Source organism: Myxocyprinus asiaticus, chromosome 13, assembly GCF_019703515.2.
Source record: "Myxocyprinus asiaticus isolate MX2 ecotype Aquarium Trade chromosome 13, UBuf_Myxa_2, whole genome shotgun sequence".
Lineage (NCBI taxonomy): Eukaryota > Metazoa > Chordata > Actinopteri > Cypriniformes > Catostomidae > Myxocyprinus > Myxocyprinus asiaticus.
The window spans coordinates 14,153,675-14,175,279 of NC_059356.1; the positions used below are offsets into that span (position 1 = coordinate 14,153,675).

The 21,605-nt window shown below is 37.1% G+C and overlaps 2 protein-coding genes across 4 annotated transcripts in view; one reads left to right on the top strand and one right to left on the bottom strand.

The window, feature by feature from the left end:
- LOC127450830 (uncharacterized) overlaps positions 1 to 20,115 on the bottom strand; it is a 43,048-nt gene extending 22,933 nt beyond the window's left edge. Inside the window, exons 1-2 of one of the 2 annotated variants that reach the window (XM_051715223.1) lie at positions 19,676 to 20,115; positions 13,632 to 13,762 (exon numbers count right to left, since the gene is read on the bottom strand). In XM_051715223.1, the coding sequence (XP_051571183.1) occupies positions 13,632 to 13,762; positions 19,676 to 19,946 (402 nt within the window). In that variant the 5' untranslated portion in view covers positions 19,947 to 20,115. The remainder of the gene's footprint in view (positions 1 to 13,631; positions 13,763 to 19,675) is intronic. The other variant, XM_051715225.1, reaches the window with a different exon arrangement.
- The window catches only part of LOC127450833 (zinc finger protein 155-like), a 70,657-nt gene that overhangs the window by 40,961 nt on the left and 8,091 nt on the right, over positions 1 to 21,605 (top strand). The gene's annotated exons all lie outside the window — the stretch shown is intronic.

Consider the following 21,605-nt stretch of genomic DNA (forward strand, 5'->3'; position numbering starts at 1 on the left):
GAGCCTGTCCTTCAGCTTGTACCTGATTTCAAAGTACACTTCGTCCCCTCAGGGTTAATCCTTACAAAGAACCTGAAGAACAGGAGGTCAAATCTTAGACATCTTTATCTAATTCCATCAATAGATAAAATTACAATGGATTGTAAGCAAGTTCTCCTGATGTTAACTATGCAAAAGCACAGTAAAACAGATGTTTTTGCTGAATGATAAAAAAAAAAAATTATAATTTTTTTTTATTGATTCGTAGAAATATAACAAAGAAAACACACAACATATACATTGAATCAACATTTAACCCCCACTATTACCCCTCCCCAATCACCAATCACCAACCCCACCCTGACCCCCAACGAACACCCCTGTGGTCACAAATAAGAATACACACAAAAAAAAAAAAAAAAAAAAAAAAAAAAAAAATATAATAATCATATATAATTACAACTAAACTTATCTCTCCACAGCCCCTCCCCGAGAGTCCCCCAAAAATATTAAATAATTTCCACATTTCCTATCAAACAAATCCCAAACCCCCAGCCTTCTGCTTGACACCTCCTCAAAAGCTGCCACCCTCCCCATCTCCGCACACCACTCCAGAAATGAGGGCGCTCCATCCGACTTCCATCCCCTTAAAATAATTTGCCTGCCAATAATAATACTTGTCAGAACTCAGTTTTTTATGTGTTTATCCCCCAAATTTATGACCGCCCCTTCCCCCAAAATACAGAGTCTGGGGCAAATGAAATTTGAGTGCCCAAAACATCACATATAAAACTCTGAACCTTCAACCAAAATTCTTGTATCTTAACACCCCCCCAAGAAAACATGGGTTGTGTCTCCATCTTCTGATTGGCATCGCCAGCAGGTGGGTGTGTCTTTAAGACCAAGACTATACAATCCAGAGGGGGTCCAATAGAATCTATGTAAAATCTTGAACTGCATCAGACGCACCTTTGCATCTCTAGATGCAGACTTGATGTTTTTTAGAATCTTAGCCCACATTCCCTCCTCCGATACCAAATTGACATCTTTCTCCCATAATCTCTTGATAGAAGTTAAAGCTCCGACCCCCAGACTCTGAATTAGCAGGGAGTAATACACTGATGCCTCATGACCTTTTTCAAAAGCAGTAATCACCTCTCCCAGAGTATCTGCCAATTTAGGGGTGCGTGTGCAGTGTGTACACAGCAGGTGGAGCAGCTGTAAACACCTATAAAACTGAGATCTGGGAATCCCAAAATGTTGAACCAAATTTTCAAAAGATCTCAACACTCCACTCTCATATAGGTCACCGAGTGTAGTAACCCCCCTCACAATCCAGTCTGACCAGCAGAAAGGGGATTTATTAATACATAATTTAGGGTTCAGCCATATGCTTGAGGCAACATTTAAATAAATGTCCGAATTAAACACTCTTGACACTTTTGTCCATACCGAATGCAAATGCGAGATAAAGGGGTGTAACTTAACTTCACCGATTAGTTTGATAGAAACGCTTTGCAATGGAGAAATAGGGGCAAGAACTTCCTGTTCAATACAAAACCAGGGAGGGGCTCTCTCAGGTGGAAGCGACCAATGAGCCAAATCTTGGGTAGGCCTAGCCCACCTTTGTCAATCGGCCTATGTAACTTATTAAAATGTAATCTAGGACGCTTACCATTCCAAATGAAGGACTTCGCTATGCTATCAAATTGCTTGAAATAAACATGGGGGACATCTACAGGGAGAGACTGTAGCAGGTAGTTGAATTTTGGAATACAATTCATTTTAATAACATTAACCTTCCCAATCATAGATAAATGTAATGAAGCCCACCTGCCCACATCGCTCAAAAACCTTTTTATTAAGGGATCAAAATTAACTCTAACTAAATCACACAAATTTGCTGGGAATAAAATGCCCAAATACTTAATGCCCCTGTTTGGGCCACTGGAAGGCGCCCGGCTGGAAAGCTGTTACTGGGAAGTACGCTGTTATAGCCAAAGCTTGGATTTAGACCAATTGTGTCTGTATCCCGAGAACTTAGAAAAGGAATTAATAATTCTGTGGAGGCAAGGCATAGATCTAATGGGGTTGGAGACAAATAATAAAATATCATCTGAGTAAAGCAAAAGCTTATGCACCATACCTCCTGCCACCACCCCTGGAAAATCATCTTACCTGCTAATGGTTCCAGGGCAAGACAGAACAAGTATGGGAAAAGAGGGCAACCCTGCCGGGTGCCCCTATCCAGAGTAAAATAATCTGAAATTAATCCATTTGTTTGTACCGGGTGTCTATAAAGTAACTTAATCCATCCAATAAAAGTATTCCTGAACCCGTATATTTCCAAAATCTTAAAAAGATAATCCCATTCTACCATATCAAACACCTTTTCGGCATCAAGTGAGATGGCAGCGACCAGAGTCTGATCATTCGCCACTGACCACATAATATAGATGAGACGCCTAATGTTGTCAGAAGAGCTGCAGCCCCGCATAAATCCCACCTGATCTATATGTATAAGAGATGTCATAACTTAATCGGTTAGCCAGAATTTTTGACAATATTTTTACGTCTAGCTGGATCAGAGAAATTGGACGGTAACTTTTACACTCACTTGGATCTTTGTCCTTTTTAAGAATCAGACTGATCTGGGCTTGTGTCATGGTTGGTGGAAGCTTTCCATTTTTTAATGATTCCATATTAATTTCTAACAAAAGTGGAGCTAGTTCTGTAGCATAAGATCTAAAAAATTCAGCGGCAAAGCCATCTGGCCCCGGAGACTTGCCTGTAGGCAAGGCCTTAATTACCTCGCCAAGCTCCTCCAAGTTTATCTCAAAATCAAGAGAATTTTTTTTGCTCAGTTGTCAGTTGAGGGAGTTCTAATGGTTCCACAAAGTTTATAACATATTCATCAGTAGACGAAGACATGGAACTATAGAGATCAAGATAGAATTCTTTAAAAGCATTATTAATATCAATGGCCGAGGTAAAAATTTCACCACCAGCAGATTTCACTGAGGGAATGGAAGAAAAATACTCTCTCTGCTTTATATATCTAGCCAAAAGCTTCCCTGCTATGTCCCCCGACTCAAAGTATGACTTGCCCCAAGTAGCCAAAACTCCACCTTCCACGACAAAATAGTATTATATCTGTATTTTAATCGGGTCAATTCTCTGAGGCCATCAGACGACATTCGGCGCTTCAGCTCTGCCTCAGCACTTTTAATATTCCCTTCCAACTCCACGAGTTCTTGTGCTTTGGATTTTTTTTATGAATGAGGCATACTGTATGATCCGGACCCTAAGAACCGCCTTAAGTGCCTCCCAAGCCACGCCCACAGAGGATACTGAGGTCCAGTTGGTCTCCATATAAACATTTCAGCCTTTAACATTTGTTGGAATTCAGGATTTTGCAAAAGGGACACATTAAAGTGACAACTATATGATTTCGTTTTCTCCATATGTGGCAACATCTCTAAACTCACCAGGGCGTGAGCTGAGACTAAGATATTTCCAATTGAGCAATCAACAACAGATGAAATGAGGGACTTAGATATAAAAAAATATATATATATATAATCTATTCTAGAATAAATCTTATGGACTGATGAAAAGAATGTATAGTCCTACCAGATGTGTTCAAAAGTCTCCAAATATCTGTAAGACCAAGATTTTTACACATCCTGTGAAGCATTAATGTTGCTCTAGGGGGCTTAAACACTTTTGCTTCACTGTGATCAAGGACTGAGTCCATCAATAGATTAAAGTCTCCTCCCAATATTATATCATGATGGGTGCCAGCGGTTTGCAACATCCCTTCAAGATCTATAAAAAAGCCCTGATCATCAGCGTTAGGTGCGTAAATATTAGCCAAAATCAACCTTTGCCCCCGAATTTCTGCTAAAACAATAATGACTCTTCCTAATTTATCTTTAATCTGTTTTAAACAGCATGTCATTATAAAATAACAAATTGTAATTCACATTAGCATTAAAATGTAACATTACATAAGAGTATTTTACAGTGAAATTAAAACAATATAACAAAATATAACAACATACCTAATGTAGCATTACATAACAATGTAACTTACTATGACAGTTGGTGGTACATTTTGAGAACTGGGACAGACAATTTTTTGTTGCCACTGGAAAGTTTAAACAGATAGTGCTCAGTGAAATTCATTGTGTGAGTGATGGGTTTTGGATACTCAATGCTAAATATAAAATAGACAGCAAAGAGACACTCCAGAGCTTCTGTCACCCCCATGTCATCAGTGAGAATAACGACACATCCATACTGGCTCTTTTCACATCTAGGGGGTTTGATGCTCCATGAAAAATTATTGTTGGGGTTGGACTTGCTGATTCCTGTACAGAAAACCTGACACTGCGAAAACAAAGGAATTTAAATGTTTTGCATAAAAACACAGAAAAAAAGGACAAATTGAAACTTACATTTTCAAGGCAGAAGAGAAACTTGGCATTTTCTCGGAATAATGATGGAAAAATGAGTACCGCAGCATTCTTCTCCAGATCTGCAATATCAGTTAAAAACTTGTTTTTTTGGCTCAAAGTTTTTTTTAAGTGGCACTGAGGAAAACTATGTAATAATACTGTACAATATGTGGCCAAAAGTATGTGAACACCCAAATACTGTTGAATTATGATGGTCCACCTGATGTTTCAATAATTGGTTTATTCTCACTTGATCAATTATACTTATTTTTAGATCGTGTAAAAACTAAAAATTTAATTCTGTAGTCTTTAATGTCTATATATTTTTATGTATTGATTGTTGGGATGGTTTTATGTACTTGAGTTTTTGTATAATCATGATGACTGTTTATTGGGTGACTAATCATGTATAAATTGTTTTAATCATGTGATCTTTTAAGCACTAATTGTTTGTATACTGCGACAAAGTTTGTGAATGTAGGTATGCGTGATGACGTCATGGAAATGTTGATAAAGAAGAGGGTGGGTAGGATGATTTTTGTACACACTGTGGAAGGCCTAAGTGCCGAAACATCTGTGTTTCCCCAAACGTAAAAAAAAAAGTGATAAAAGTGTATCATCATATGTTATAACATGGTTGCAGGGATTTAATACCAATAAGACAGGATCATCAGTACTCATCATGTTTCCATCCAAGACAAGTTACGAATTGAATTTGTTCCAAAAATCGACAAAAGCGATTGCGAATAAAGTAGCATTTCCATCCCATGTGTTCAAGAGAACAAAATTGTTACTTCTGGGAAAATGGCACAAATGGAAGATGGGGTAGCCACTGTGGCTCTTTTGTTCAGTGTAATAAACAGCTTGTGGTAATTTACTTACATGCAGACAAAAGGCTCTCACAAACTAATGTTTGCTTGTGATTGGTGGCAGATGCCTTTTATCTGGGAATGAAAGTATGTCAGACAGTTCTGGTAGGTACTGTAATCGTAGCCAATCATTTTGATGACAGATTTTGGCTCCAACATTTCGGAATGACTAGGGCAACATTTGAGATGCCATGCAATGATACTGGTCTGCTATTATTCAGTCACATGACTAATTGTTGAGGCACAGTTATATTACTTTTTTTATGGGCATTTAGGAACTTATCCAGTAAATATGTTCCCATGGTAATTTACGCATATGTCTTCTTATAGAGTAAAACAATTATCCACCAAGTGTGCGTACATTTAAGGGACAACGTATGCTTTTTATTTGCATAAAATTGTGAATTCTTGGTGTTTCTATCCAGCGTTTTTTATGCAATATCCCAAAATTGACATTAAAATACATAGATGGAAACCCAGCCAGTGTGATCAGGTGCTGATTTTTGTGTCCACATACTTTTGGCCATATAGTGTTTGTTTGTAAGTGCATTTTATGCCCATACAGTATATAGACCAACGTTTAAAGCTGTTGGTGGTAGTATGAGGAAAAGGAAGTAATGTGTCTTTTGGGTTTGGATCGATATTTAAAAGTAAATTTGTCAATAGTTCACTTCGACATCCACTCCTTTCCACTCTTAAGATTTTAGGGGCCAAAGCCTAAAGAGCATTCTCCAAATTAACGTGAAGGTCCTTTCCAAAATGTATCTTCATTTCATGAAGCACCTTCATCACACAAAGAACACATATTAAGCAAAATAATCACACAGATCTTTTTTTTTTTTTTTTTTTTTTTTGACCCTCTAAATTCATAGTTAAAAACAGAATACTCACAAGATGTGGAACCCCAAGAAATTTACAGCAGTGGTGTGCTCCTGGAAGCTTGCTTCATCCCTAGGTTCTGAAACAGTAGATTGTAACCACACCATAATATCTCTAGTGTCTCCAGCACTACTGCTCAAACAACTGAGAAATTTTCCACAGTGATTTTGTGATTCAAGTTAAAAACGACAAACCTCCAGGGTGTAAATAAGATTAGTAGTCTTTCATCTTTTTAAATGTTAATATGCGTTAGTTAATATACAGTACGCAGAAATTATTCTGAATTTCGGTGTACTGTAATGTAGTACTGTATTTGAAGATACATTTTTAATAATATAATCAGAATTACTTTTATTTGCCAGTATGTCAGGTACAGGAATGTGTTCACACAGGTGGAGGAATTAACATAACTTACAAGGGAAATCAGTCACAGTAAAAACAGTAGCATAACAAAAGACATTGCAGTATAATGAACGGAACAATATAATAAACAAGTACGTACAATACAGTGCTGACCAGAAGGGAAACAAGATTTGAGGTATGGAGAAAGAGATGCTAATAATTAATGGCTTTATTCTGAGAGATAAATGTGGGAGAGGGAAATGACACATGCAAATCTTGAAATGCATACAATTTGACTAGAAGTACTGTGAGTATGTTTAATACACTGTACAATGGCACATACATGACCAGAGGGACTGCAGTGCTTCAAGAAAGGAAACTTTGTAATCAGACTCCCCAGAACATCAGCATATATTTTGTGGCTCAGATACCTACCATAAAGAATATCTCAATTGAAATTTAAAGGCAATAGAACGGGACAGTAAGGATTTATCGCAATATCTCATTCTAGCCAATCAAAACAAAATGTCTGATTCAGGGTTGTAGGATTTACTAACAGGCACTGAATATAATACCCAAAACAACTTCTTTCAGCTAACTGTTTTGGATTCCACGGGGGGACCGAATACTTCACGACAATGGAACTGAGTGCCCATGAAGCAAAAATGGCAGAATGCCAGTTACGTATTTCGAGAGTTGCATGCACCAGCCAAGCAAATGAATGGGAATGCTGACAGATAGTTATTTTTATGGTAGTAGCCTATTTTATGGTAGTAACTCTTTTGCTCCATGACCAGAATTGGGATGTGCAGTGCTGTGGTACTCCAGGACTAGATCTGAAAACCACTGAAATAGGTGTACCAAAAAATAAAAAAAATATATCTTAACTATACATACCATGTGTGTTTGGTGATGTTATCAAACAACACTTGAATCAGTAGTGACCGTAAACGTGATTTGTCTTTTTTCTTCAAGGACAGATCGTTCCTCAGCAGTGCCTCTTGAAATAGTTGAGGAAAAGCAAGAAAGCTAAAAACTGCCACCGATGGTTCGCTGGATCTTTGCCTGTGCAGAAAATAAGTGTTACTCTTTTACCTAGTACTTTTCAAAAACATGCATAAGAACTTTCATTTCATTTCAAGTCATGCTACTTACTGACTGAACTGAATTTGCAACCCTGAGGATGTTTCCGCATCACGTCTGTATGGACATTAGTAAAGGATATATTTAATTCACCATTTTGGATACTTATAAACACACACTTATTCAAAAATGAGCAGGTCCTGCTTACTCAGAAATGTAACTGGCTGTTTCGTTAAGGGGAATAGATTTTCCACCATCTGCTCTGTTAAACCCAGCAGGGTTTTCCCTAGTCTTGGATTTTTTTTAATGATTAATCTGCATTTATTGATTAAAAATTAAGCTTTTAATATATTGATAAATTAAGCTTTTTCATATTATGCATGTGAATGCCTGTGGCATGCACAAAGACAACAACAATAAAAAAAAAACAAGCAACAATGTTAAAGATGCTGTAAGGTATGTTAGCCGTTCTGGAACTTCTACCAGACTTAGCCACTGATATAAAGTAATAAATTAAATAAACGTGCAATTTTATATCAGCAAACCCAAACAGTCACACTGACCTTGCATATGTACTATGACTTAGCAGTCAAAATAAATGTAGCAAAATATCATTCTCACACAACAAACTGACCGCTGTCAAACTGTATCTCTCAGCTTCCTGCTGCCCATACTGTATATGGGCTGCCCTGTGAACGCATAGAATGATTGACAGGCACGAAGCACCTCAAAGTGCTTTTTGCAGCTGTTAACAGAGCCTAGGGCTGTCACAAAAATAAAAATTCCCCACAATTTAGAAAACTAAAATCGCTTACAGCACTTACCTGTCACAAAAAAGCAAAAGTAATGAAATGCAAAAGTGTAATCTAAAAATCAATTACAAAATACTTTGTAATAATGAAAACACTTGTAGGGCTGTCAATCTGCTTTTTTTTTTTTTTTTTTTTTTTTTAACAAAGTAATTACATTATGTGCCAATTAATTAATTAATCACAATTAATTGCATATAGTGTAGCAATATTTGCTGTGACCTCCAAATAAAGATAATTAAATATATATAATAAAAATTACATTTATAGTTTAATAAATTGAAATGAATATCTTTAATAAATATACTTCAGATAATTCATAAACATCACATTATAGTTGCAGACAAGTACAGCATTGATTAGACAATACAAAAAATGGCTGTAGTGGACAATTGTTTGTTTTATTTCCATATCATTGAACATAAGCCTACTATTGGCCTACAGTCCATAGTAATCCATTTTATAATTGAGTGCGTCATTCTGTCCAATGTAGGCTACAGAGCTGTTCTCATATCGTTTTTGCGATCCATCAGCGCTATTTTTGTTGGTAAACATTTGTCAGACAGACGCTTTTGGAGTGGCTAACTTTGTTTGCATTGCGTCTCATTGATATTCATTGTCTCACACCATAACTCTGCATTTTTTAGGATGCTGTGTCAAGTTAAATGTAGTTAGTAACTTTGAAAAGGCATCTCGAGACCCCTGAATTCATTTATGATCTGTCTAGATATCTTTGAATGCAAGAGCGCGTCCTGCCTTGTGAGGTTCCTCATTTTGTGCTGCCTGCTATATGTAATTGTGCCTGTAGAGGCGGAGTTGCACTGATTGCCTCCTGCTAACTGCTACTCACAAAAAACGTGATAGTTGTACTTACAGCATGAATTGCTCCAATGGTAGGAAAATTCATTATCACGGAATTTATGCAAGGGGACATGATTAATTGCGTTCATTTTTGAACGCATTATTTTTAGATAATTAATCGCACTAAATTAACGCATTAAAAAGACAGCCTTAGGCCACATCCACGCTAATCTATTTAAGTTTGAAAGCTCCATCCAGTTTCCGAACATCATCGTTTCCAAAGGATGTGGCTATGGAGAGCACTTTAAAAAGTCTGTTTTCGGTGGAGGAAAATGCCAGTCTAGTGTGGATGAGAAGCGTAAACGTAGCGAAATCAATGTGTTTCCAAATGAAAATGTGAGGTGTGGATGTGAAAAAAGTGTGGACATAACCTTAAAGATGCTGTAAGCGATTTTGCCGTTCTGAAGCTTTCGTGTGACTGAGTCGTTGAATTAGCCACACCCCCTTATTCCAAAACCCCGCCCTCCAAAGATAATTTTGAGACCAAAACTGAGCAAAAGAGCAGCATTGTTTGTTCATGTGACTGTCAAACTCAACAGTGGCACAATAGCGCCCTCAACTGACAAACATTATGAATCATAGCCTCAATGATCCGCTTCAAATACAGCACTATGAGAACGAGCAAAATGATTGACAGGTGAAAAGCGTCAATATCAGCGGTCTGCGGACACATTTTTGTTTGCTCTACAGCTGTCACAGAGACCGGTGAGATATCTCAGGACACTTATTTTATTAATATCTTTAAGGGAGTAGGAACATTTTTTGCATTCTTTTCCATTAAAAAAATCGCTTATAGCACCTTTAAATACTACCATATATAATTTTCATCTCAAAAGGTTTGTTTTTATATAGAGACTTTCTGTTGAAGAAAAAACTCTTGAACATTCTGTTCTAAGAGTGCAGTTTGTACGATTCTTGTATGGTTACACTAGCTTTAAAATATAATTGTGTGACATGACAAAAGTGGCAAAATTTTCATGTGAATTTCATTGAGAAAGGCAATTACTGTATATGAAAGGTTTTCTGGATGAAACACTTATTAGTTGTGGTTAAAGTTTCTTTATGATTTTGTATACTGTTAATTGAAAATATGCTTAAACATGAAAAAAAATGCATCTCTGATTATCGGTTGCTGCAAATTTACCACTTAGTCAATAAAAACTGTAATATTTTATTTAGAGAATCAGCTGAGTGGATAATAATAACAACAACAATGGTTTTAAAATGATTTAAAACCATTTAAAATCAAAGAAGATTTCAAATGTTTTAGGGAAGACAAGTAGAAATATTAAAATGTAACTCCATCCAGGTATAAAATGCCCCATAATTTAAAACATCACTAAAAATTCGCTGGAAAAAAAATAAACTGTGGGAGCTAGAATTCACCACAACACATTTCACATGCCCTGTCGAGAGAGTTTATATAAGTGTCCAAATAGACATTGCTTGTAATCAATGGATATTAAAATGGACAAGTTGTTCTCTTTAGTTATATAATAGTCTATTTACTACACAAGCAAACAACAGTATTCAATTACAATATAAAAGCTGTTTCCATGGTTACACTTATTTCATGTCAGGTAAAATTTTATTCAAGAGCATCTTGAATAAATTCCCTGTTCAACAGTCTTCCATTCTATAATGACGTGAGAGCTGTGAACCTTCATAAACATATATTCACTTATTAAGTCTCCAGTAACCTTTCAGGAAAGACTTCTCTTTTTAATACATCATGGGGCAACATAATGAATACTCTTTTTTTTTCCTTTTTTTTTTTTTTTTTTAAACTAAAACTAATTTTTTTAATTGAGTGATAATTTAAATCCACATATTCTAATCTAACAAGCGCACTGGTGAGTATTAAAACCATATTTGTACGCGTAGCTTTTACCACATTCGACACAACTATAAGGCTTTTCTCCAGTGTGGCTTCGGAGATGTACATTAAGAGAACTTTTTTGAGAAAAACTCTTGCCACACTCCATGCACGTGTATGGCCTCTCACCAGAGTGAGTGCGCTGGTGTATTCTGAGGTATGTTTTCTGGGCAAACCGTTTATCACAAACTGAACAGGCATATGGTTTTTCTCCAGAATGTATCCGCATGTGCACTTTCAGATAGCTTAAATAGCTGAAGGTTTTCCCACATAATATACAGTCAAACTTCTTCTCTTCTAAAACAGATTCCTGGTTTTGCATACTGTTGAAATTCACATTGCTAGGAAAAAATGTAACAAATTCATCAGGGTTCAAATTTGACCCTGATGCATTATCTCCAGGTGTAGAATGTCGTCCATCAAGAATTTGCTTTTTGGGTTGTCTTTGCTGTACATTAGATTTCACTTGGTCACCTGCAGGTAGCCTGTATGTGATAAAATCATCAGAAGTCTTGGCAACACATCTGTCATTGCTGGCCGCAGCAGGTCCTGTAATGCAATAACACCAGTGCATCAGAATACAATAAAGATTATAATAGTATAATATGTTAATAATAGCTCTTCTCAAATTCTCTCTCCACAAACATCTCAAACTGTTACACTGACCTTCTTCTGTTTTATTTTTAACAGAGCACTCCTCAAATGTCTCCTCCTTGATCATGATCATGTCTGGTTCATCATCAATTACATTTACTGGCTAAAAGATGGAAAAAAGAGAGAACTAGTAAGCTGCATTCAGACAGATAGGGCTTGACACTTAGTTATTTGACTCTCTGGCAACTGTGGCTAGTGGTATTCCAAAGTCACTAGCCACTCAGCATTTTCACTGGCCAAAATCCCCTGTCCCACAAAAAGTGATAAAGTAACTGGAGACTGTAACTAAGAAACATGCATTTCTTTAGACATTTTATTTGGACAAGAATGAAACGAGTTCAGCAGGGCATAGGCCTGATGATTAAAGTCATCACTTAGAATATCTGAAGAACACATGACGAGTTAGAACAGGAATAGGATAAAACAGAAGGAAAACTTAAACCATTTGTCCATGGAAGTCCAGATTTTAACCCCTTTTAATCCCTTTAACCATTCTAAACTGCACTTGCCTTTATGAAAGTTTACCATTGTTCTTCCATTAGTTTTCTGTGGCATTTGTAATATTAAGGCCATAAACACAGGTCAGACCATGAATGGCTCCTCATTAATGTGGTTAAAGGGATAGTTCACCCAAAAATGAAAATTATTTCATCATTTACTTACCCTGATGCCATCCCAGATGTGTATGACCTTCTTTCTTCTGCAGAACACAAATGAAGATTTTTAGAAGAATATTTCAGCTCTGTAGCTCCATACAATGCAAGTGAATAGACCTTTTTCACAGACTATGATGACGTGTTTCCACCTTATTTAGCAGCGTAAATCTTGCTAACTTTTTAATATGATAATTTTTTTAATATCATGTGTAAATTTATATCATTATGCTTACCCTGGAATTAGTTTTAAAACATGAATTACTACAGCTGCGAGGGGGTTTTGATTACAGCTGCTGAGAGAGTGACAGTAAATTTGGCACCTTCTCTCATCTGACTGTCTTAATCCACCACTCTCTATTTTTTGTCCTCTTCTGGAAAGTCATTCAAATGTAATAGTGCATTTTTTTCTTTTGCTCTTGGAGCAAATGGGTAAGTGAAAATAATATTTGCTGTGATCTCCCATTCACTGCTGTCGAAGTTTACCCTGCAATTGTTTACTCCCACGTTCCAAAACCCGGAATGTGAAAAAGGTCTATGGTGGCTCTAAAACAACCATTGAAGATCCAAAAAGCAGATAAAGGCATCATAAAAGTAATCCATTCGATTCCAGTACTTTAATCAACGTCTTCTGAAGTGATCCAGTCGGTTTTGGGTGTGAACAAACCAAAATGTAACTCCTTTTTCACTGTACATCTTGCCATTGGATCCTCTAGAAATGATCATGATTTCAAGCTCGATTACCCTTCCTAGTGCATGATGCATGCACAGAGCCCTAGATGGTGCTATAGGAAGTGTAATCTAGCTTGAAATCATGATCGCCAAGGAGACTGCTGTCAAGATTTATAGTGAAAAAGTAGTTACATTTTGGTTTGTTCTCACCCAAAAACCGATTGGATCACTTCAGAAGACGTTGATTAATTCAATGGAGTTTTATGGATTACTTTTATGCTGCTTTTATGTGATATTTGGACCTTCAGAGTTCTAGTCAGCATTCACTTGCATTGTATGGACCTACAGAGCTGAAATATTCTTCTAAAAATCTTCATTTGTGTCCTGCAGAAGAAAGAAAGTCATACACATCTGTACCCACATTGGGTGGGATGGTGGGTGTTAATGTCAAGCCCTGCAAATATTGTACATCAACTACAGTATGTGAGACCAACCTCTCCTGTGATGACTGAAGAATCTACATGTCTCTCCTCCTTTTGACCAACATTTGACTCCTCGTGTCTCCACATATTCATGCACCATTCCTTACCGAAGACATTGTTGATCGCAGGACGATGTTCAGTTTCTGCAGAACATGAAGCCATTAGTTACTGTATTTGTTACATGAATTCATTCAATTTTAATGCAAATGTTATTAACTGTTTCAGCTAATCCAAACTAAATCACTCTTGCAGTAAACTTATTACAGGGGCAGTTTCCCTGAAACAACATGCAATTTTGTACCTTGCTGAAGGGCACGGTGGTGATAGCTCATGGATCACTCTTTGATGTTTGAACCAACAATATTTCAGTTGTCAGTCCTTTATCCATTAGGATGTACCCATGTACTGTAGGTACACAGGTCATTCTCAGGAAACAGGCATCAACTGTGCCCACACATTTCAGGATTTTTTTTTCCATTTTTCATCATTTCATTTGAAAAGATTACAGCTTAGAAATTACTACCCTTTGTGGTCATGAAATAAGGGGGTTTTCAATGGCCAAAACTATTACCTCCAATCACAAATATGTGGTTGAAATGTACCTGTAGTACTAAGACTAACCCTAAAATGCAACATTAATTCAACCATGTTACAGTAAATCTGAAATTCATTTATTTATAATATGAACAGATAGCTGAACAAATTCTGGTAGTACTACTCAGTTTGAGTGTGACTTGTAATACATCACATAATAGAACAAATATTCAAATTTTTCATTCAGAATGTGTATTGTGCCAATCCTGTTACATTAAAAATGTTTGAATGTGACTGGAGTTTAAGGTCAATGCCCCAGTGGAGCACTCATTTTTGGGGGGTTCCCTCGCAATAGCTTTATCCATCCCTTATGAAAATAAACCAATGTTTTTCTACATACATCAAATGGTATTTGTAGTAAAACCATAAACACAAAATTTACCATTGTTTTACTAAAGTAAGCATATTTTAACCATGATATTAGTGGTAAAACCACAGTAACAGGACGCAGGACGATGTTCAGTTTCTACAGTAATAATTAGGGACTAAAACTAAATGTTTTGGTTTGTTCTGAGCAGAAACTGTATTTTTTAGTTCCGGTTCCGGCGTTCTGCTGCCTCCTTTTCGCACAATCAGTGACTAACGCGATTCTGAGTATTTTTCCCCCTAACATTACATTTTTACTCCACTGATGGTTAAGTTTAGGTTTGAGGTTTGGGTTGGCAGTACAGTTTATAAAATATGCATTTCTCTTCACTGTATTACATGCAGGTTTTCACATTTCGATATTGACAGACCAATTTTAGCTAAAGAAAAGTCAACCTACTGTTTCTGATTTAGCTGTGAGATTAGACTGGCATAGTATACAGTAGCCTACATTTGAAGTCAGAAGTTTACATACACCTTAGCCAAATACATTTAAACACAGTTTTTCACAATTCCTGACATTTAATCATAGAAAACTTTCCCTGTCTTAGGTCAGTTAGGATCCCTACTTTATTAGAAGAATGTGAAATGTCTGAAATAATAGAAGAAATATTTTTTTATTTCAGCTTTTTATTTCTTCCAGTGGGTCAGAAGTTTACATACAGTGCATCCGGAAAGTATTCACAGCGCTTCACTTTTTCCACATTTTGTTATGTTACAGCCTTATTCAAAAATGGATTAAATTCATTATTTTCCTCAATTCTACAAACAATACCCCATAATGACAACGTGAAAGAACTTTGTTTGAAATCTTTGCAAATGTATTAAAAATAAAAAACGGAAAGAAAAAAAAAAAATCACATGTACATAAGTATTCACAGCCTTTGCTCAATACTTTGTTGAAGCACCTTTGGCACCAATTACAGCCTCAAGTCTTTTTGAGTATGATGCTACAAGCTTGGCACACCTATTTTTGGGCAGTTTCTCCCATTCTTCTTTGCAGGACCTCTCAAGCTCCATCAGGTTGGATGGGGAGCGTCGGTGCACAGACATTTTCAGATCTCTCCAGAGATGTTCAATCGGGTTCAAGTCTGGGCTCTGGCTGGGCCACTCAAGGACATTCACAGAGTTGTCCCAGAGCCATTCCTTTGTTATCTTGGCTGTGTGCTTAGGGTCGTTGTCCTGTTGGAAGATGAACCTTCGCCTGTGCGCTCTGGAGCAGGTTTTCATCAAGGATGTCTCTGTACATTGCTGCATTCATCTTTCCCTCGATCCTGACTAGTCTCCCAGTTCCTGCCGCTGAAAAACATCCCCACAGCATGATGCTGCCACCACCATGCTTCACTGTAGGGATGGTATTGGCCAGGTGATGAGCGGTGCCTGGTTTCCTCCAGGCATGATGCTTGCCATTCAGGCCAAAGAGTTCAATCTTTGTTTCTCATGGTCTGAGAGTCCTTCAGGTGCCTTTTGGCAAACTCCAGGCGGGCTGTCATGTGCCTTTTACTGAGGAGTGGCTTCCGTCTGGCCACTCTACCATACAGGCCTGATTGGTGGAGTGCTACAGAGATGGTTGTTCTTCTGGAAGGTTCTCCTCTCTCCACAGAGAAATGCTGGAGCTCTGTCAGAGTGACCATCGGGTTCTTGGTCACCTCCCTAACTAAGGCCCTTCTCCCCCGATCGCTCAGTTTGGCCAGGCGGCCAGCTCTAGGAAGAGTCCTGGTGGTTCCAAACTTCTTCCATTTATGGATGGAGGCCACTGTGCTCATTGGGACCTTCAATGCTACAGAAATTTTTCTGTACCCTTCCCCAGATCTGTGCCTCGATACAATCCTGTCTCGGAGGTCTACAGACAATTCCTTGGACTTCGTGGCTTGGTTTGTGCTCTGACATGCACTGTTAACTGTGGGACCTCATATAGACAGGTGTGTGCCTTTCCAAATCATGTCCAATCAACTGAATTTACCACAGGTGGACTCCAATCAAGTTGTAGAAACATCTCAAGGATGATCAGTGGAAACAGGATGCACCTGAGCTCAATTTTGAGTGTCATGGCAAAGGCTGTGAATACTTATGTACATGTGATTTTTTCGTTTTTTATTTTTAATAGATTTGCAAAGATTTCAAACAAACTTCTTTCACGTTGTCATTATGGGGAATTGTTTGTACAATTTTGAGGAAAATAATGAATGTAATCCATTTTTGAATAAGGCTGTAACATAACAAAATGTGGAAAAAGTGAAGTGCTGTGAATACTTTCCGGATGCACTGTACACTTGGTTAGTATTTGGTAGCATTTCCTTTAAATATTTAACTTGGGTCAAATGTTTTGGGTAGCCTTCCACAAGCTTTTCACAATAAGTTGCTGGAATTTTGGCTCATTCCTCCAGACAGAACTGTCAAACCAGACAGAGTCAGGTTTGTAGGCCTCCTTACTCGTATACACTTTTTCAGTTCTGCCCACAAATTTTCGGAATCCGGATTGAGGTCAGGGCTTTGTGATGGCCACTCCAATACCTTGACTTTGTTGTCCTTAAGCCATTTTTACACAACTTTGGAGGTATGCTTGGGGTCACTGTCCATTTGGAAGACCCATTTGCGACCGAGCTTTAACTTCCTCGCTGATGTCTTGATGTTGCTTCAATATATCCACATCATTTTCCTTCCTCATGATGCCATCTATTTTGTGATGTGCACCAGTCCCTCCTGCAGCAAAGCACCCCCACAACATGATGCTGCCACCCCATGCTTCACGGTTGGGATGGTGTTTTTCGGCTTGCAAGCCTCACCCTTTTTCCTCCAAACATAACAATGGTCATTATGGCCAAACAGTTCAATTTTTGCTTCATCAGACCAGAGGACATTTCTCCAAAAAGTAAGATCTTTGTCCCCATGTGCACTTGAAAACTTGTAGTCTGGCTTTTTTATGGTGGTTTTGGAGCAGTGGCTTCTTCCTTGCTGAGCAGCATTTCAGGTTATGTCAATATAGGACTCGTTTTACTGTGGATATACATACTTGTCTACCTGTTTCCTCCAGCCTCTTCACAAGGACCTTTGCTGTTGTACTGGGATTGATTTGCACTTTTTGCTAAAACCACGTTCATATCTACGAGACAGAATGCATCTTCTTCCTGAGCGGCGTGATGGCTGTGTGGTCCCATGGTGTTTATACTTGCCTACTATTGTTTGTACAGATGAACGTAGTACCTTCAGGCATTTGAAAATTGCTACCAAGGATGAACCAGACTTGTGGAGGTCCAACAAAAAAAAAATTCTGAGGTCTTGGCTGATTTCTTACCAATTAGCTTATCAGAAGCTAATTGCCTAAAGGCTTGACATAATTTTCTGGAATTTTCCAAGCTGCTTAAAGGCACAGTTAGTGTATGTAAACTTCTGACCCACTGGAATTGTGATATAGTCAATTAAAAGTGAAACAATCTGTCTGTAAACAATTGTTGGAAAAATTACTTGTGTCATGCACATAGTAGATGTCCTAAACGACTTGCCAAAACTATATTTTGCTAATATGAAATCTGTGGAGTGGTTAAAAAATGAGTTTTATGACTTCAACCTAAGTGTATGTAAACTTCTGGCTTCAACTGTATATAAAATAATGACTTTTCAATAAATTTATTCTTAATGTTAAATATATCCCCAAAAACCCATAAAATATTTCAAAAATAGATCTTGCCATCTAAAATCAATTAATAGCCAAAATCTCTCTCTCCTGCATGCATGTACAAACTGCGTGTAAGCAATTTCCTTCAAGATCAAAGAGCATGCTTATCATGTTCAACTAAAAAGAGAGAAGACTCATATTTTGGGCAACAGGAAATGTAATTCCGAAAAATTACTGAGAAAACCATTTAGACTTTAGTTTCATGAAAAAATTATTGGAATGAAATAAACTGGTTAATAACTGGTTACCAACATTTAAAAATTATGTTTTCACTCGGAACTATTCAAAAGGACTTAGTTCCGTTTTCGGTTACATTCTGCATAAATTTTGTTCGTTTTTTTGCTTTTCATTTTTGTTCCTAGGAACGTTTTCAGTCCCTGGTAATAATACAGGAAAACCAAAACCATGGTAGTAAAAATCATAATCATTCTGCCAAGAAAACATGAATAGTTTTACTATAGTAACACCATAGTTTTTAAAATGGTTCTTACCACAAAAATGGTTGCTACAGTCATGGTCACTGCAGGTTTACTATATTGAAACCATGGTTTAAAAAAAAACAAAAAACTATGATTTACAATACTTCTATCAAATTCATGTTGATAGTAAAACTGTAGCACCCAATTTATTTTATTGTTATTTTTTTTTAAATAATTGTGATTTTTTTTTTTTTCTTACCATTGTTATGGTTTTCCTACAGATACCACAGTTCAACTACGGCTACTGTAGTAAAACAATTGTTTATTTTTATAAGGGATGGATAAAGCTATTCTGGGGAACTCTGTGCAATATACTTCTGTATAAGATTGTTCATATGATCATATTTGCCTATGACAGAGTTGAACTAATGAATGATAAAGAGTATAAGAGAAACTTACGTCTGTTTGAACCATGTGGTCAAAAACATGTTTATGATGACACTCCTTTAAAAATAATGTCTGAAATTCAAAGTCAAATCAAGCCATTATTTGTAAAGAGGAAAAGTAGACAGCATAACTCAGAAAGTGTGGAACAAAGACAATTTCTTCATTTTATCAGAAAATTACAGTAAGGCCCAATCATTTTTTTGTAATTCTCCCCATTAATTGTAATGTTGAATAACTGGGACATCTAAATTGGCTAATTTTTTTTTTTTTTTTTTTTTTTTGCATTTGTATTTGTTAATTATAACAGTAACTCACAACTGGTCACAAATAGCACCATTTCCTGAGAATGACCCAGTCCACATGAGGGCATGTCAATCATGTATCACTCTTTTTGTGTGCTTTAAACCTGACAAATACGCTTTACCACCCCATGTAGCAACCCGTTTCTCTATTTAACTTTGTTAAACATGCGGGTCTGGATCATAACATTAACTTGCTATTTTCTACATGCATTGCGCATTGAGAGCTAAACATAGAGTAGTTGAATGTTTGACCTGTGAGTGGTGAATGTGTGAATGCAGCATCTGTCCCGTTCATCATCTTCTCAGATGCGGTTTTTCTCGCTGATTGAAGTTCGTTCTCCAGTAAATGACATTTCTGTTGCAGAGACTCGATTTGATTTGTACATCGTGATATCTCTAATCGCACAAAAGACGAATTCTCCTCGAAAAGTTTGCCTATTTCAACAATCGCTGTCTTTGCCAGCATTTCCATTATGGATGTTAACTGTGTCTGAAAATCAACAGTATTCATGACGTCCATCATTCACGGGACTATTTAACAGTGTTAGAAATGGTCAATTTCGATCCGACAGCTTTATAAATTCCTTAATAAAACTGCTTTTTGCTATTCCTGACTAACAATGACACTGTATGCATTACGATGGTCATGTAACATAAATAGCGTTTGACAGAAAAGGATCATGGGAGGAATACCGTAAACCGCTGTATAGAAAGGACCCATTAGAGAAAACACTGAAATGTCTTCCTTGAGTCCCGAGAATTGTGTTTATATATATATATATATATATATATATATATATATATATATATATATATATATATATATATATATATACACACACACACACACACACACACACACACTTACCTGCAAACAGCATGTTGTCTGTATAATATAACGTAAACTTTTTCCTAAATAAATTGGACTTTATGCATTAAAATATATAGCTGCCGTTATTTCAAAACAGCTATATATTTTAATGTATAAAGTCCAATTTATTTAGGAAAAAGTTTACGTTATATTATACAGATAACATGCTGTTTGCTAAATTAAACAGACTTACAGTCTCTTCAATGGGCTGTACTGCAGTTTAAAGTGTTTTTGGATCGTTCCGTGGACAAAACATTGATAAAATATCTGTCCAAGAACATTCAGTATACAAAGAACTCCAGACAACATGAGTGATCTGATGTGATGTGATGTAGGAGATTTATACCATTGAAGTGCCATTGAAGAGATTTCTTTCCCTCACAGCCTCTTGTCATTCCCATTAATAATCAAAGACGGCGCTAGCGTGAATAAGGTCTAAGGGATAGTTCACCCAAAAATGAAAATGCCATCCCAGATGTGTATGACTTTCTTTCTTCTACAGAACACAAATTAAGATTTTTAGAAGAATATTTCAGCTCTGTTGGTCCTCACAATGCAAATGAATGGTCACCAGAACTTCGATTAAAAGTAATCCATGGGGGCCTAGGTAGCTCAGTGGTAAAAGACGCTGGCTACCACCCCTGGAGTTCACTAGTTCAAATTCCAGGGTGTGCTGAGTGACTCCAGCCAGGTCTCCTAAGCAACCAAATTGGCCTGGTTGCTAGGGTGGGTAGAGTCACATAACTTGGGTTATCATGGTCACTATAATATGGTTCGTTCTCAGTGGGGTGAGTTGAGCACGGATGCCGCGGTGGGTGGCATGAAGCCTCCACACACACTATGTCTCCATGGCGACATGCTCAACAAGCCACGTGATAAGATGCATTTAATGGGGATGCATGATGGTCTCAGACACAGAGGCAACTAGGATTCATCCTCCCAGTAAAAAAGTAATCCATACAACTCCAGTGGTTTAATCCATGTCTTCAGAAGAGATATGATAGGTGTGTGTGAGAAACAGATCAATATATAAGTCTCTTTTTTTTTTTTTACTGCAAATCAACACTTTCACTTTCAAATTCAACCACCTACTGGTTTGGGCTAGTCAAACATAGAGATTAATAGTAAAAAAGGACATTGATCTGTTTCTCACAGACATCTAAGATATGGATTTAACACTGGAGTCTTATGGATAAATGTATGCTGCCTTTATGTGCTTTTTGGAGCTTCTGAGTTCTGGTCACCATTCACTTGCATTGTGAGGCCCAACAGAGGTGAAATATTCCTTAAAAAAATTTTTTTTTTAATTTT